Here is a 14135-nt window from a genome sequence, read left to right as displayed (position 1 = left end):
AAAAAAATATATATATATATAGGGAAAAAAGTATATAGGACCATAATCTTCAATACCTAATACAATGGATCAAATATAATTATTATATATATAATTTCTTGATTCTCGACTTGTAAGTACCATTTTTGTTTGATTTCTAAAAGAATCTTAAACTTCCTGTAGATTTGTACTTTCTTTGTTGACTCATCGGGAGTCTTCTCGAACCCTCTCCGAAATTAGTATTAGATCTTTGTAGAAAAGTTTATATCTATAGAAATTTTTTGTGAAAATTTTATTTCTATAAAAAATTTTGTTAAAATTTTATTCCTATAGAAAATTTTATGAACATTTTGTTACAATTTTATTTCTGTAGACAATGTTGTCAAAATTTTATTTCAATAGAAAAATTTTCCAAATTTTATTACCATAGAAAATTAAATCAAAATTCTTTTTGACTTTTTATTTCTATAAAAAAAATTTGCAAAATTTTGTTTCTATAGAAAATTTTGTCAAAATTTTATTTCCATAGAAAATTTTTTCAAAATTTTATTTCTATAGAAAATTTTGTCAAAATTTTATTTCTAAAGAAAATTTTGTCAAATTTTATTTCTATAGAAATTTTTGTCAAAATTTTATTTCGATAGAAAATTTTGTCAAAATTTTATTTTTATATGAAAATTTGTCAAAATTCTATTTCTATAGAAAATTTTGCCAAAATTTTATTTCGATAGAAAATTTTGTCAAAATTTTATTTTTTATATGAAAATTTGTTAAAATTCTATTTCTATAGGATATTTTGTTAAAATTTTATTTTTATAGAAATTTTTGTAAAAATTTATTTCTAAGAAAAATTTTGTCACAATTGTATATCTATAGAAAATTTTGTCATAAAGTTTTTTGTATAGAAAATTTTGTCACAATTTTATTTCTATAGAAAACTTTGTCAACATTTTATTTCTATAGAAAAATTTGTCAAAATTTTATTCCTATATGAAAATTTCTCAAAATTCTATTTCTATAGAAAATTTTGTCAAAATATTATTTCTATAGAAAATTTTGTGAAAATTTTATTTCTAACGAAAATTTTGTCAAATTTTATTTCTATAGAAAATTTTGTCAAAATTTTATTTCGATAGAAAATTTTGTCAAAATTTTATTTTTATATGAAAATTTGTCAAAATTCTATTTTTATAGGATATTTTGTCAAAATTTTATTTTTATAGAAATTTTTGTAAAAATTTATTTCTAAGAAAAATTTTGTCAAAATTGTATATCTATCGAAAATTTTGTCATAAAGTTTTTTGTATAGAAAATTTTGTCAACATTTTATTTCTATAGAAAACTTTTTTCAAAATTGTATGTCTATAGAAAATTTTGTCACAATTTTATTTCTATAGAAAACTTTGTCAACATTTTATTTCTATAGAAAAATTTCTCAAAATTCTATTTCTATAGAAAATTTTGTCAAAATTTTATTTCTATAGAAAATTTTGTCAAAATTTTATTTCGATAGAAAATTTTGTCAAAATTTTATTTCTAAAGAAAATGTTGTCAAATTTTATTTCTATAGAAAATTTTGTCAAAATTTTATTTCTAAAGAAAATTTTGTCACAATTTTATTTCTATAGAAAATTTTGTCAACATTTTATTTCGATAGAAAATTTTGTCAAAATTTTATTTTTTATATGAAAATTTGTCAAAATTCTATTTCTATGGGATATTTTGTCAAAATTTTATTTTTATAGAAATTTTTGTAAAAATTTATTTCTAAGAAAAATTTTGTCACAATTGTATATCTATAGAAAATTTTGTTATAAAGTTTTTTGTATAGAAAATTTTGTCACAATTTTATTTCTATAGAAAACTTTGTCAACATTTTATTTCTATAGAAAAATTTGTCAAAATTTTATTCCTATATGAAAATTTCTCAAAATTCTATTTCTATAGAAAATTTTGTCAAAATTTTATTTCTATAGAAAATTTTGTCAAAATTTTATTTCGATAGAAAATTTTTTCAAAATTTAATTTCGATAGAGAATTTTTTCAAAATGTTATTTCTATAGAAAATTTTGTCATTTTTTTTTCTATATAAAATTTTATCAAAATTTTATTTCGATAGAAAAATTTTATTTCTATAGAAAATTTTGTCAAAATTTTATTTCTGTATGAAAATTTTTCAAAATTCTATTTCTATATGAAAATTTGTCAAAATTCTATTTCTATAGGATATTTTGTTAAAATTTTATTTTTATAGAAATTTTTGTAAAAATTTATTTCTATGGAAAATTTTGTCAAAATTTTATATCTATAGAAAATTTTGTCATAAAGTTTTTTGTAGAGAAAATTTTGTCAACATTTTATTTCTATATAGAAGTTTTTTTTCAAAATTGTATGTCTATAGAAAATTTTGTCAAAATTTTGTTTGTATAGAAAATATTTGCAAAATTTTATTTCTGTAGAAAATATTGGCAAAATTTTATTACTATAGAAAATTAAGTCAAAATTCTTTTTCGATAGAAAATTTGTCCAGATTTTTATTTCTGTGGAAAATTTTGTCAAATTTTTATTTCTGTAAAAAAAATTTGCAAAATTTTGTTTCTATAGAAAATTTTGTCACAATTTTATTTCTATAGAAATTTTTGTCACAATTTTATTTCTATAGAAAAATTTGTCAAAATTTTATTCCTATAAAAAATGTTATCAAAATTTTATTTCTATATGAAAATTTATCAAAATTCTATTTATATAGGAAATTTTGTCAAAATTTTATTCCTATCGAAAATTTTGTCAAAATTTTATGTCTATAGAAAATTTTGTCAAAATTTTATTTTTTCAAATTTTTATTTCTATAGACAATTTTGTCAAAATTTTATTTCTATAGAAAATTTTGTCATTTTTTTTCTACAAAATTTTGTCAAAATTTTATTTTTAAAGAAAATTTCGTCAAATTTTATTTCTATAGAAAATTTTGTCAAAATTTTATTTCCATAGAAAATTTTGTCAAAATTTTATTTCTATAGAAAATTTTGTCAGTTTTTTATAGGAAATTTTGTCAAAATTTTATATCTATATGAAAATTTGTCAAAATTCTATTTCTAGGGATATTTTGTCAAAATTTTATTTTTATAGAAATTTTTGTAAAAATTTATTTCTATGGAAAATTTTGTCAAAATTGTATATCTATAGAAAAGTTTTTTGTATAGAAAATTGTGTCAACATTTTATTTCTAAAGAATTTTTTTTTTCAAAGTTGTATGTCTATAGAAAATTTTGTCCAAATTTTATTTCTGTAGAATGTATTGGTAAAATTTTATTTCTATAGAAAAGTTGTCAAAATTGTATATCTATTGAAAAAAATTCAGTTATATAGAAACATTTTTCAAAATTTTATTTTAATACAAATTTGTTCAAAATTTTATTTCTATAGCAAATTTTGCCAAAGTTTCATTTCTGTAGAAAATTTTATCAACATTTTATTTCTATAGAAAATGTTTACAAAATTGTATTTCTATAGAAAATTTTTGCAAAATTTTATTTTCATAGAAAATTTTTGCAAAATTTGATTTCTATAGGAAATTGTGTCAAAATTTTATTTCTATAGAAACTGTAAAATATATCACCATGTTATGTATTACAACCCAACAAAACTATCATATGATTTTAGTAACTACGTGTGAACTCTATATGTTCCATAGATTAAGTTATCGATTTTGTAATCTAAGACTCACTTCGGTAACTACTTTTGTATAGTAAAGTTTCCTTTTTGTTCTCATGTACTTAGCCTGACTTTCATTTATTACATTGATTGTTAACACATTGCCAACATTTTATTTTTATAGAAACTTTTGCCAACGTTTTATTTCTATAGAAAATTTTTATATTTTAAAACGCATTCCCATATTCGTGGCATCCTTTATATAAATTGTTCTTATATTTTTATTTTCTCATAATATATTATATTAAGTAAGGACTACTATATGTATACAATTTAAATAAATTACATTATTAAACAATCCCATAAATTATGCATTCTCTAAAACTTTGTTTTTATTTTTATTTCAGATTTTCTCAGTTTGTGGTCATCATATTGCCACAATATTTTTTCATCTATAAGATAAATACATAAAAGCAACTTGACAACAATAACAAAATGGTAAGTTTTTCCTCATACCAGAAATACATTGTAAAAATTTAATTTTTTTTTTTTTGCTTGTTTCCAATTGTCTGACTACTGTTGCTTATTTAATAATTAATATAAAAATCCATTTCATAAATTATTTCTGGCACTCTGCAAATTTTGTGCATTTCCATTTTTCTTTTTAAGTGGGCCAGACAATTCTTTTCTCTGGGTTTTTTTTTTTTGGTTTTTGTGTTTGAGGAGGCCTTTTCAAGCATACTTGTTAAAAATGCCCACCGTTGGGCGCCACTTCATTTTGATCCTCTTGACCAACAATTAACAAAAAAATACAACAGTATACCTCTACCAGGACAAAAACAGACAATAACGACCACGGACGATGGGATTTAGTATAACACTTTTCATGTTGTTGTTGTTGTTGGAACGTGCCTGTCGTTGTCGTATGGTTGGTTGTATGGGTTGAATTGGTGGTTCAACGTTGCCTGTTGTTTGGTTTTCTACTTAATTTACAATTCAAAATACATAAATTCATAACATCCTGTTGTAACACCAACAACAAACAAAAACGAAAGGATTAAAAAAATGACCCAGCATCCTGCTACCGATGAAACTCAAACCTCATATCTACCACCGATACACTTTTCGACAAACTTTCACATTCACATGATGAGTATCCATTATGGCAAACGTAAATGGACAAAAAATAATGTAACATGTTGGTGATAGATATGGGACGTTTTGTTTAAAATTTTCTTGGTTTTTAAATGGGTCATTTGTTTTTTGCTAGATATACTTTGGCGCCCAACACGGCGCAAATTTTATTTCATACTATAATGTAAAATATTGGTGATATATGTAACGATTTGTTTCAAATTTCTTGAATTTTCTTAAAATTCACGTTATGTTAAGTATAGTGGAAGTCCGATTATGTGGTATCACAATGGACTGAATACTCTAAGTCAACCTGTAATATCGGGCTGCCACTATACCTAACCTAACGTAGAAGCACTCAGAAATGTCATCAGCATTAAGGAGAGTGGATAAACCAGCTTTGAAGTAGTGTTCGGTTAAAATTTGGAATGTTTGCCAGGCGGACACGCCAAACATTCAACCACCATATCTCCTTGAAATTTTTAGATTTTTAAACAAAAAAAAATGGTGCCCAACACGTGGCAAAGGTAAATGCCGAATGTTTACTGCAGCAGCATTGAGAATACGTCCGAGGCTTCCAGACTACGGAAGGAGCTAGCATCCACGAACTCCGCTCCAGATTTCATTAAAACATCGGAGGCAATTGGACAACGTCCAGTGAGGAGACGCTAGAGGTACTATTGAACACACATTTTCCCGGAAATCAGACGGATGAACCATGTACTGGCGGTGCCACAGTGGCTCAGCGGTCGTTTCCTATCGAGGAAATTGTATCGGAATCTAGAATAAAATGGGCGTTAAATAGCTTTGGATCATTCAAATCCCCCGGACCTGATGGAATTACTCCGGCGGAGTTACAAGCGGTGGCTGACAGAATTATCCCCTGGTTGTCGGTGATATATATATATATAGGATGTATCAACTTAGTATATATTCCATGAAAGTGGAGGGAAACAAAAGTCGTTTTCATACCTAAAGCGGGAAAAGCCTCTCACTCGAGTGCGAAGGATTTCCGACCAATCAACTTATCCTCATTCATACTTAAGACTCTGGAGAGGATGATAGATATTTATCTTATCGAAGGGCAGGCCTACAGAGACCGCATTACATGAACTAGTCAGCTTTATTCAAAGCTCACTATCTGTCAAAGAATACACAATCGTGGCGTTCCTAGACATCGAAGGGGCGTTCAATAACGTCCATCCGAGCCCGATATTAAATGGACTGACAACTCTGAATGTTGATCACGTCTTCTTTGGAATGGTGCTATAAACGACCTTCTGGTTTCCCTAGAAAAGGAAAGGATACAAGTGGTGGCATACGCAGATGATGTGGCGCTAGCAGTCAGGGGAAAATTCCCATCAACAGTTAGAGATATTATACAGAGAGCCCTCCGGATGACTGAGAAATGGGCGAAAGATAATGGTCTTGGGGTAAATCCTGCAAAGACAGAACTAGTCGCAAAACTCGCAAAACTCCCACGGTTAGGCCCATTTCCTTAGGGGGTATTGAAATTCCCTTTAGTGAGTGTGCAAAATACCATGGCGTTATTTTGGACAGGAAGCTGAACTTTAAGCTTAATATTGACGAAAGGGCGAGGAAAGCAACGGTAGCTTTATACTCGTGCAAAAAGGCAATAGGGAAAAAGTGGGGTCTAAAACTAAAAATTGTGCATTGGCTATACACGGCAGTGGTTAGACCTATCATGCTATATGGTGTTGTAGTCTGGTGGCCGGCACTTCACTAGCCAACAAGTTTAGACAAAGTTCAGCGTATGGCGTGCAGGTGCATTCAGCAAAATAGGAACAAATTCCCTTAATGTCATACTGCATCTATTGCCTTTAGACATTTTGGCCAAACAGTCAGCTGCAACAACGGCTGTGCGGTTGCGCGAGCTATCGCTGAAATATTAGCAATAAGAGAAGTGGTGAATTGGCTGAGAAGTAATGCTCCAAGCAATATTGGCATTAATATATACTCAGACAGTCAACCTGCAATAAAATCCTTGGACTCTGTGTTCCTCAACTCGAAAACGGCCATCGACTGCCGCAAATCTCTCAATGAGATGGCTGAGCAGCACAATATTCACCTAATATGGTTGCCTGGCCATAGGAACATACCGGGGAACATCGAAGCAGATGAGCTAGCAAGGCTAGGAACTACCTTACATATTCCAGGGGAACTAGAATCTGTTGGTATGCCTCTGGCTACCTGCAAGCTCTTACTGCGTGAGAAGGCTGTCATTATGGCAAATGTTCGATGGGAGAATTGCAAGGGTTGTAACGACACCCAGCAAATATGGCCCCATTTAAACTTAAACCGCACACTAGATATGCTAGTGCTCTCGAGACGCCAGATATCACTCCTGATATCTGCTATAACGGGTCGCTGCCTGATAGGCGATTTTGCAAAAACTATTGGTGCGAAGTATAATGACTATTGTAAGAGCTGTCATGATGCGGAGGAAAATGAATCAATAAAACACCTCTTGTGTGAGTGTCCTGCATTTTGTGTAAGGCGTAAGCAAATTTTAGGGGCATATAGCTTCAGATTACTGGCGGACCTGGAAAACGTTAACTTAAGCAGTCTGCTAATGTTTTTGGAACAATCTGGTTGGTTCAACAGAAGAAAATAATCGAGAAGGTTCAGCGGTTAAAACTAGATGTGCCCATATGTAATAGGTACTTTTAGTTAAATGTGGTATCACAATGGACTGAATAGTCTAAGTGAGCCTGAATCTTAATCGGGCTGCCACTTTAACCTAACCTAACCTAAATGCCGAATGTAATCTAAAATATAGGTTGTACATGAAGTGTTGCGCTTGATATTTTCTACAATTTGTAATTGATTTTTGGAGTTTGAACAATACTCAATACAAAGAGATTGGCAAACAACAAAAATCTATATCCTTTGCATGTTTGAGGATCGCCCTCCTTTGGAGAATAAACAATTTGGGTGTGTCTTCGAGAAAAGAGCGTAGAACCAACAGAGTACCAATATTTTCCAGAAAGGTGACAGTCTTCAAGAAGATTACGCAGCAGAGTTAAGGTGGTATGGAAAATACAATTTTAAAATTTTCAAAAAGTTTCTGTAGAAAAAAATTTTAATTAGACTTTTGCAAAAATGATATATAGTAAACAAATTATCTATAGAAATTAAAATTTCCTACAGAAATTAAATTTTTGAAACATTTTCCATGGAAATAAAATTTTGACAAAAGTTTCTAAAGTATTAAAACACTGCAAAAATTATCTGGTTTTAATTTATTTATGTATTTTATTCCCGTTCCGTAAAAAAGAAAATAAAATTAAACTGCGACCTCGAGCTTGTATTTATAAAGGAAAACATAAAGTATTAAGCAACAAGGTTGAAATACAAAAACAACAAAAATTAGATAAAATAAAATTTTGCAAAAATGTTCAATAAAAATAAAATTTTGCAAAAATTTTCTATAAAAAACAATTTTGTTAAATCGTTTTTTAAAGAACAAAAATTTCGAAAAATTTTTTTCTAGAAATGAATTTTTTCCATAGAAATGAAATAAAATTGTGATAAAATCTTCAATAGAAATAAAAATTTTGCCGAAATTTTCTATATAAATAAAATTTTGCCGAAATTTTCTATATAAATAAAATTTTGAAAAATTTTCTATAAAAATAAAATTTTGCAAAAATTTTCATAGAAATAAAATTTTGCACAAGTTTTCTTTACAAATAAAATTTTGAGAAAATTTTCTATAGAAATAAAATTGTTATTAGATTGTCTAAAGAAATAAAATTTTGTCCAAAATTTTTATAGAAATAAAATTTTGTCCAAAATTTTTATAGAAATACCATTTTGCAAAAATGTTCAATAAATTTGACAAAATTTTCTATATAAATTAAATTAATATATAATAATTATCTGCGAAATATTTTCTCCGTAAAGTATCTCATAATCGAACATCATTGCATATTTCCTCACTTAAAACATTGTCGTATATAAATAAATTTTCATAAAAATAAAATTTTTTACAATATTTTTTTAGAAATAAAATTTTGAGAAAATTTTCTATAGAACTAACATTGTTACTAAATTTTCTATAGAAATAAAATTTTTTCCAAATTTTTTGTAGAAATAAAATTTTTGCAAACATTTTCAATAGAAATAACTTTGACAAAATTTTCTATATAAATTAAATTAATATATAATAATTATCTGCGAAATATTTTCTCCGTAAAATCTCTCATAATCGAACATCATAGCATATTTCCTCACTTAAAACATTGTCGTGGTGAGAAAAAAAAAACAAATGCCATATATTCACCAATATCCCTGGAGCATTTAATACACTATCACATATTCGTACATGTGGTGTTGGTCATATGGGTGTACCATAACCCCGAGGAACGTTTTTTTCTCTTTTTCGTTTTATTTTCTGTTCTGTTTCAAACAATAAAAAGTGCCCATATCCTAAAAGTCTGTGACCACCTTGCATCCTGATCTCACTTTAGTATCCCTTTTAAAAAAACCCATGAGTTGGCAAATGGTGTTTTAACTCATATCCACTAATGTCCTCGCTTTAGGTTTACATTTTTGTTATTGTTGTTGTCATTCTTGACATCCATGATTCTGTTGCATTACTTAAGTGTTACTATGGGACATGGTTTCATGTTTAAATTCAATTGAAGCTGAGAGTGTTTGTCTGGTGGTCTTGTGTATGGGTGGGTGTGTGTGTCTGAGAGTACCTATAGGTGCAATGTGCATTTGCATCTCTCAAATCTCATCTATGTAGCTTGAGTTTATATGTGCTGTGCGTATGAGTGTATGCTATATCTCTCCTAACGCCTGACGTGTTTAAGTGAGAACTAAGAATATCATTAACTGGGTCAACACTCGACTACTTGTCGGGATTATGACTATAGCACTTGTGTCTCTAATGAAGTACTTAAGGCAAAATTTCACTCTTTTTTTTTTGTTGCTTCTCATTGTTTCTTGAGTAAAATACGGAAGTTTTTCTGATTGTTTTCCCTTTGATATTAGAAAAGTAAATACAATTGGATAGAGAGAATTTAAAATACCCTAATGTCATACATTGCATATAAACAATCCCCATAAAAGGTTGGAGAAAATCCCCATCAGAATTTTGACAAATAATAAATAATTTTTTAATAAAATATATTGGGGACTTTTGATGTCCTGTAATTTAGGTTAAATAATCGTTGATATTATATTATATGTTTTTGTTCCGTTTAAAGATATTACGTTTGTCCTCCTCATTGATGGTGCACACATAACACATTACCACATATTTTATTTTTTTTTCTTCTCTATAATACTTTCTACACAATATACATACACTGAAAAAAAGAGTTTTCTTTTTAAATTTTTTTCCTTAACACCAAATAAAAATCATTAGAGACAATTGTTGTACTTGTTGACGTCAATGCGGCAAAATTTCTCATAGAAAAACAAAATGCTGATAACATTTACCAGAGAAATAAAATTTAAAGAAAATTTTCTATAGAAATAAAATTTTGCTAAATTTTTCTATAGACATAAAATTTTGCTACATTTTTCTAAAGAAATAAAGTTTGCACAATTTTTCTATAGAAATAAAATTTTGCAAAAATTTTCTATGGAAATAAAAAAAAATACATTTTATTTGCCTTTAAACAAAATATTTTATATTACAGGGTATTTAGTTTGCCAAAAATTTCGTTCCGGAGGAAATTACTTTTTCCTTAGGTGTAGTCTGGTGTATAATGTTTATACCCTTCACCACTACTGTGGTACAGGGTATAATAAGTTTGTGCATTTGTATGTAACGCCAAGAAAGAAAAGTCTGAGACCCATCGTTTAGTATACCGATCGTCTTAGAATTAAATTCTGAGTCGATTTAGCGATGTCCGTCTGTCTGTCTGTCTGTCTGTCTGTCTGTCCGTCTGTCTGTCTGTCTGTCTGTTGATGTATTTTTGTGTGCAAAGTACAGCTCGCAGTTTTAGTCCGATTGTCCTAAAATTTGGTATGGGGTCCTGTTTCGGCTCAAAGACGATCCCTATTGATTTTGGAAAAAATCGGTTCAGATTTAGATATAGCTGCCATTTATATTTTTCACCGATCTGGTCATAATTGGCGTGTATATCAACCGATCTTCCTCAAATTCCGTACATCCCAATATTTTATGAGTCTCGAAAAACTTGCAAAATATCATCCAAATCGGTTCAGATTTAGATATAGCTCCCATATATAGCTTTCGCCCGATTTACACTCCTTTGTCCACAGAGGCAAATTTTTTGCTCCGATTTAGTTGAAATTTTGCACAGGGAGTTGAATTAGCATTATAGCTATGCGTGTCAAATTTGGTGGAAATCGGTTCAGATTTAGATATAGCTCCCATATATAGCTTTCGTCCGATGTACACTCATATGACCACAGAGGCCAATCTTTTACTCCGATTTAATTGAAATTTTGCACAGAGAGTAGAATGAGCATTGTAGCTATGCGTGCCAAATTTGGTTGAAATCGGTTCAGATTTAGATATAGCTCCCATATATAGCTTTCGCCCGATTTACACTCATATGACCACAGAGGCTAATTTTTTGCTCCGATTTAGTTGAAATTTTGCACAGGGAGTAGAATTAGCATTGTTGCTATGCGTGCCAAATTTGGTTGAAATCAGTTCAGATTTAGATATAGCTCCCATATATATGTTTTTCTGATTTCGACAAAAATGGTCAAAATAGCAACATTTTCCTTGTAAAATCGCCACTGCTTAGTCGAATAGTTGAAAAAATGACTCTAATTTTCTTAAACTTCTAATACATATATATCGAGTGATAAATCATAAATAAACTTTTGCGAAGTTTCCTTAAGATTGCTTCAGATTTAAATGTTTCCCATATTTTTTTACTAACATTGTGTTCCACCCTAGTCCATTAGCCGACTTAAATTTTGAGTCTATAGATTTTGTAAAAGTCTATCAAATTCTGTCCAAATCGAGTGATATTTAAATGTATGTATTTGGGACAAACCTTTATATATAGCCCCCAACACATTTGACGGATGTGATATGGTATCGAAAATTTAGATCTACAAAGTGGTGCAGGGTATAATATAGTCGGCCCCGCCCGACTTTAGACTTTCCTTACTGGTTTTGTATTATATATTTTTTTACTTTAATTTAATAATAAAGCTACATTAATATTACACATTTTTTATAACCTTTACAAGTAACATTAATAAAGCTAATTTATAGTTTCAGATTATCTTAAAATTATTTATTTGCGCATAACCATAGATATTTTTTTTTTGTTATAAATATCAGCAAGCGCTAACAGCAGGCTTATTTCATTGAAAATTGTCTAGCTAATAATAAAAATTAATAGGCTTAAACAATTCAAGTGACCATAGGAAATATATTAATTCAGTATTTATGTTAACAAATAGCCAATAAATAAATATAGTATATTAACTAATAGCGATTTAATTCGTATATGCAATGAAATTTAATAATTAAAGACTAGTCGAGAAGGTAACAAAATCGAAAAAAATGCAATTGGAGTCTTAAATTTTTTATATAACACAGCAACATTTGCTTGAATTTAATATAACATACTTTGTTCTAATTTGCTTATAAAAAATTTCTATAGAAAATTTTGTCAAATTTGTATGTGTATAGAAAATTTTGTAAAAAAATGTTATTTGTATAAAAAAAAAATATGTTGACTGAAAATTTTTTCAATATTTTATATCTATAGACATTTTATTTATTTAAGTCAAAGCAATTACTTTACAAAGCATATTATTTGTATAATCATATACAATATACTATAAAATAGATAACTATATTAGTATAATATTTGTTTAAAAATATATAATATCTAACATAGTTACAAAATTATTTAAGAGTCCAAACAAGTCTATATATTGGAATTACAAATTCTGTTAAATTCATTTAAAGCCCTAGGTTAGGTTAGGTGGCAGCCCGATGTATCAGGCTCACTTAGACTATTCAGTCCATTGTGATACCACATTGGTGAACTTTTCTCTTATCACTGAGTGCTGCCCGATTCCATGTTAACCTCAATGACAAGTGACCTGCTTTTTATAGCCGAGTCCGAACGGTGTTCCACATTGCAGTGAAACCACTTAGAGAAGCTTTGAAACCCTCAGATATGTCACCAGCAGAGATGGTCTGTATCAAACTTTTTTAGGTTTGCGACTGTCGCAAAGTCGTAAACGTCGTAAACGTCAATACGCGTCGTAAATGTAGAAAAAGTAACAAAAGTCGCAAACTGAAAAACTTTAGCCGCGTCAGCTAGGCAGCGAATTCGATGATATCCATGACGATGGTATGTGCGAAGAAGTTTCAATTCTTAGGAATGTTGACAATTTTCGGTTTCAGTCCCCACATTTTCCCTATTGCCTTTTGCACGAGTACAGGGTAACCGTGGATTTACTCGTCCTTTCTTAGCTTTAAGTTCAGTATCCTGTCCAATATAACCCCAAGGTATTTTTCACACTCACCAACGGGAATTTCGATACCACCTGACCATAGGAAAACTTTCACAAATTTCTGCAGAAACTCACAGCGAATGCTGTCAAACTAAATTAAAAAATTTTCAGGATTTCTTCTATTCAAAATTTGGTTTTCTGCAGTAGGTTTACGACTTTTGCGACATACGTATTATACCGTCGCAAATGTATGTCGCAAAAGTCACAGTTTGTGACAGGCCAACCTTGGCCACCAGCATTACTGAGGTGGGATAATCCACCGCTGAAAAAATTGTTGGTGTTCGGTCGAAGCAGAAGTCGAACCCACGGCCTAGTGTATGCAAGGCGGGCATGCTAACCATTGCACCACCGTGGCTCTCGTGGCTCAAAATTGCCATAATTTGATATATGAAGAGAAACATAAAATGGTGTGTAATTATTATTTCTATAGAAATTTTGTCAAAATTTTATTTCTATAAAAAATTTTATCAAAATTTTATTTCTATAAAAAATTCCATCAAAATTTTATTTCTATAAAAAATTTTATCAAAATTTTATTTCTATAAAAAATTTTATCAAAATTTTATTTCTATAAAAAATTCTACAAAATTTTATTTCTATAAAAAATTTTATCAAAATTTTATTTCTATAAAAAATTTTATCAAAATTTTATTTCTATCAAAAATGTTATCAAATTTTTATTTCTATAAAAAATTTTATCAAAATTTTATTTCTACAAAAAATTTTATCAAAATTTTATTTCTATAAAAAATTTTATCCAAATTTTATTTCTATAAAAAATTTTATCAAATTTTATTTCTATAAAAAAATTTATCAAAATTTTATTTCTATAAAACATTTTGTCAAAATTTGATTTCTATAGAAAATTTCTG

At 28.5% G+C, this 14135-nt stretch overlaps 1 protein-coding gene across 4 annotated transcripts in view; it reads left to right on the top strand.

Moving 5' to 3' along the window:
- The window catches only part of MESR3 (misexpression suppressor of ras 3), a 370784-nt gene that overhangs the window by 257655 nt on the left and 98994 nt on the right, over positions 1-14135 (top strand). For all 4 annotated transcript variants that reach the window (XM_075297235.1, XM_075297236.1, XM_075297233.1 and 1 more), the window contains one exon: positions 4041-4131. In XM_075297235.1, coding sequence (XP_075153350.1) covers positions 4129-4131 — 3 coding nt within the window. In that variant the 5' untranslated portion in view covers positions 4041-4128. The remainder of the gene's footprint in view (positions 1-4040; positions 4132-14135) is intronic.

The sequence above is a fragment of the Haematobia irritans genome, chromosome 2 (assembly GCF_050003625.1).
Source record: "Haematobia irritans isolate KBUSLIRL chromosome 2, ASM5000362v1, whole genome shotgun sequence".
Classification (NCBI taxonomy): domain Eukaryota; kingdom Metazoa; phylum Arthropoda; class Insecta; order Diptera; family Muscidae; genus Haematobia; species Haematobia irritans.
This window is presented reverse-complemented; position numbering and strand designations above follow the sequence as displayed.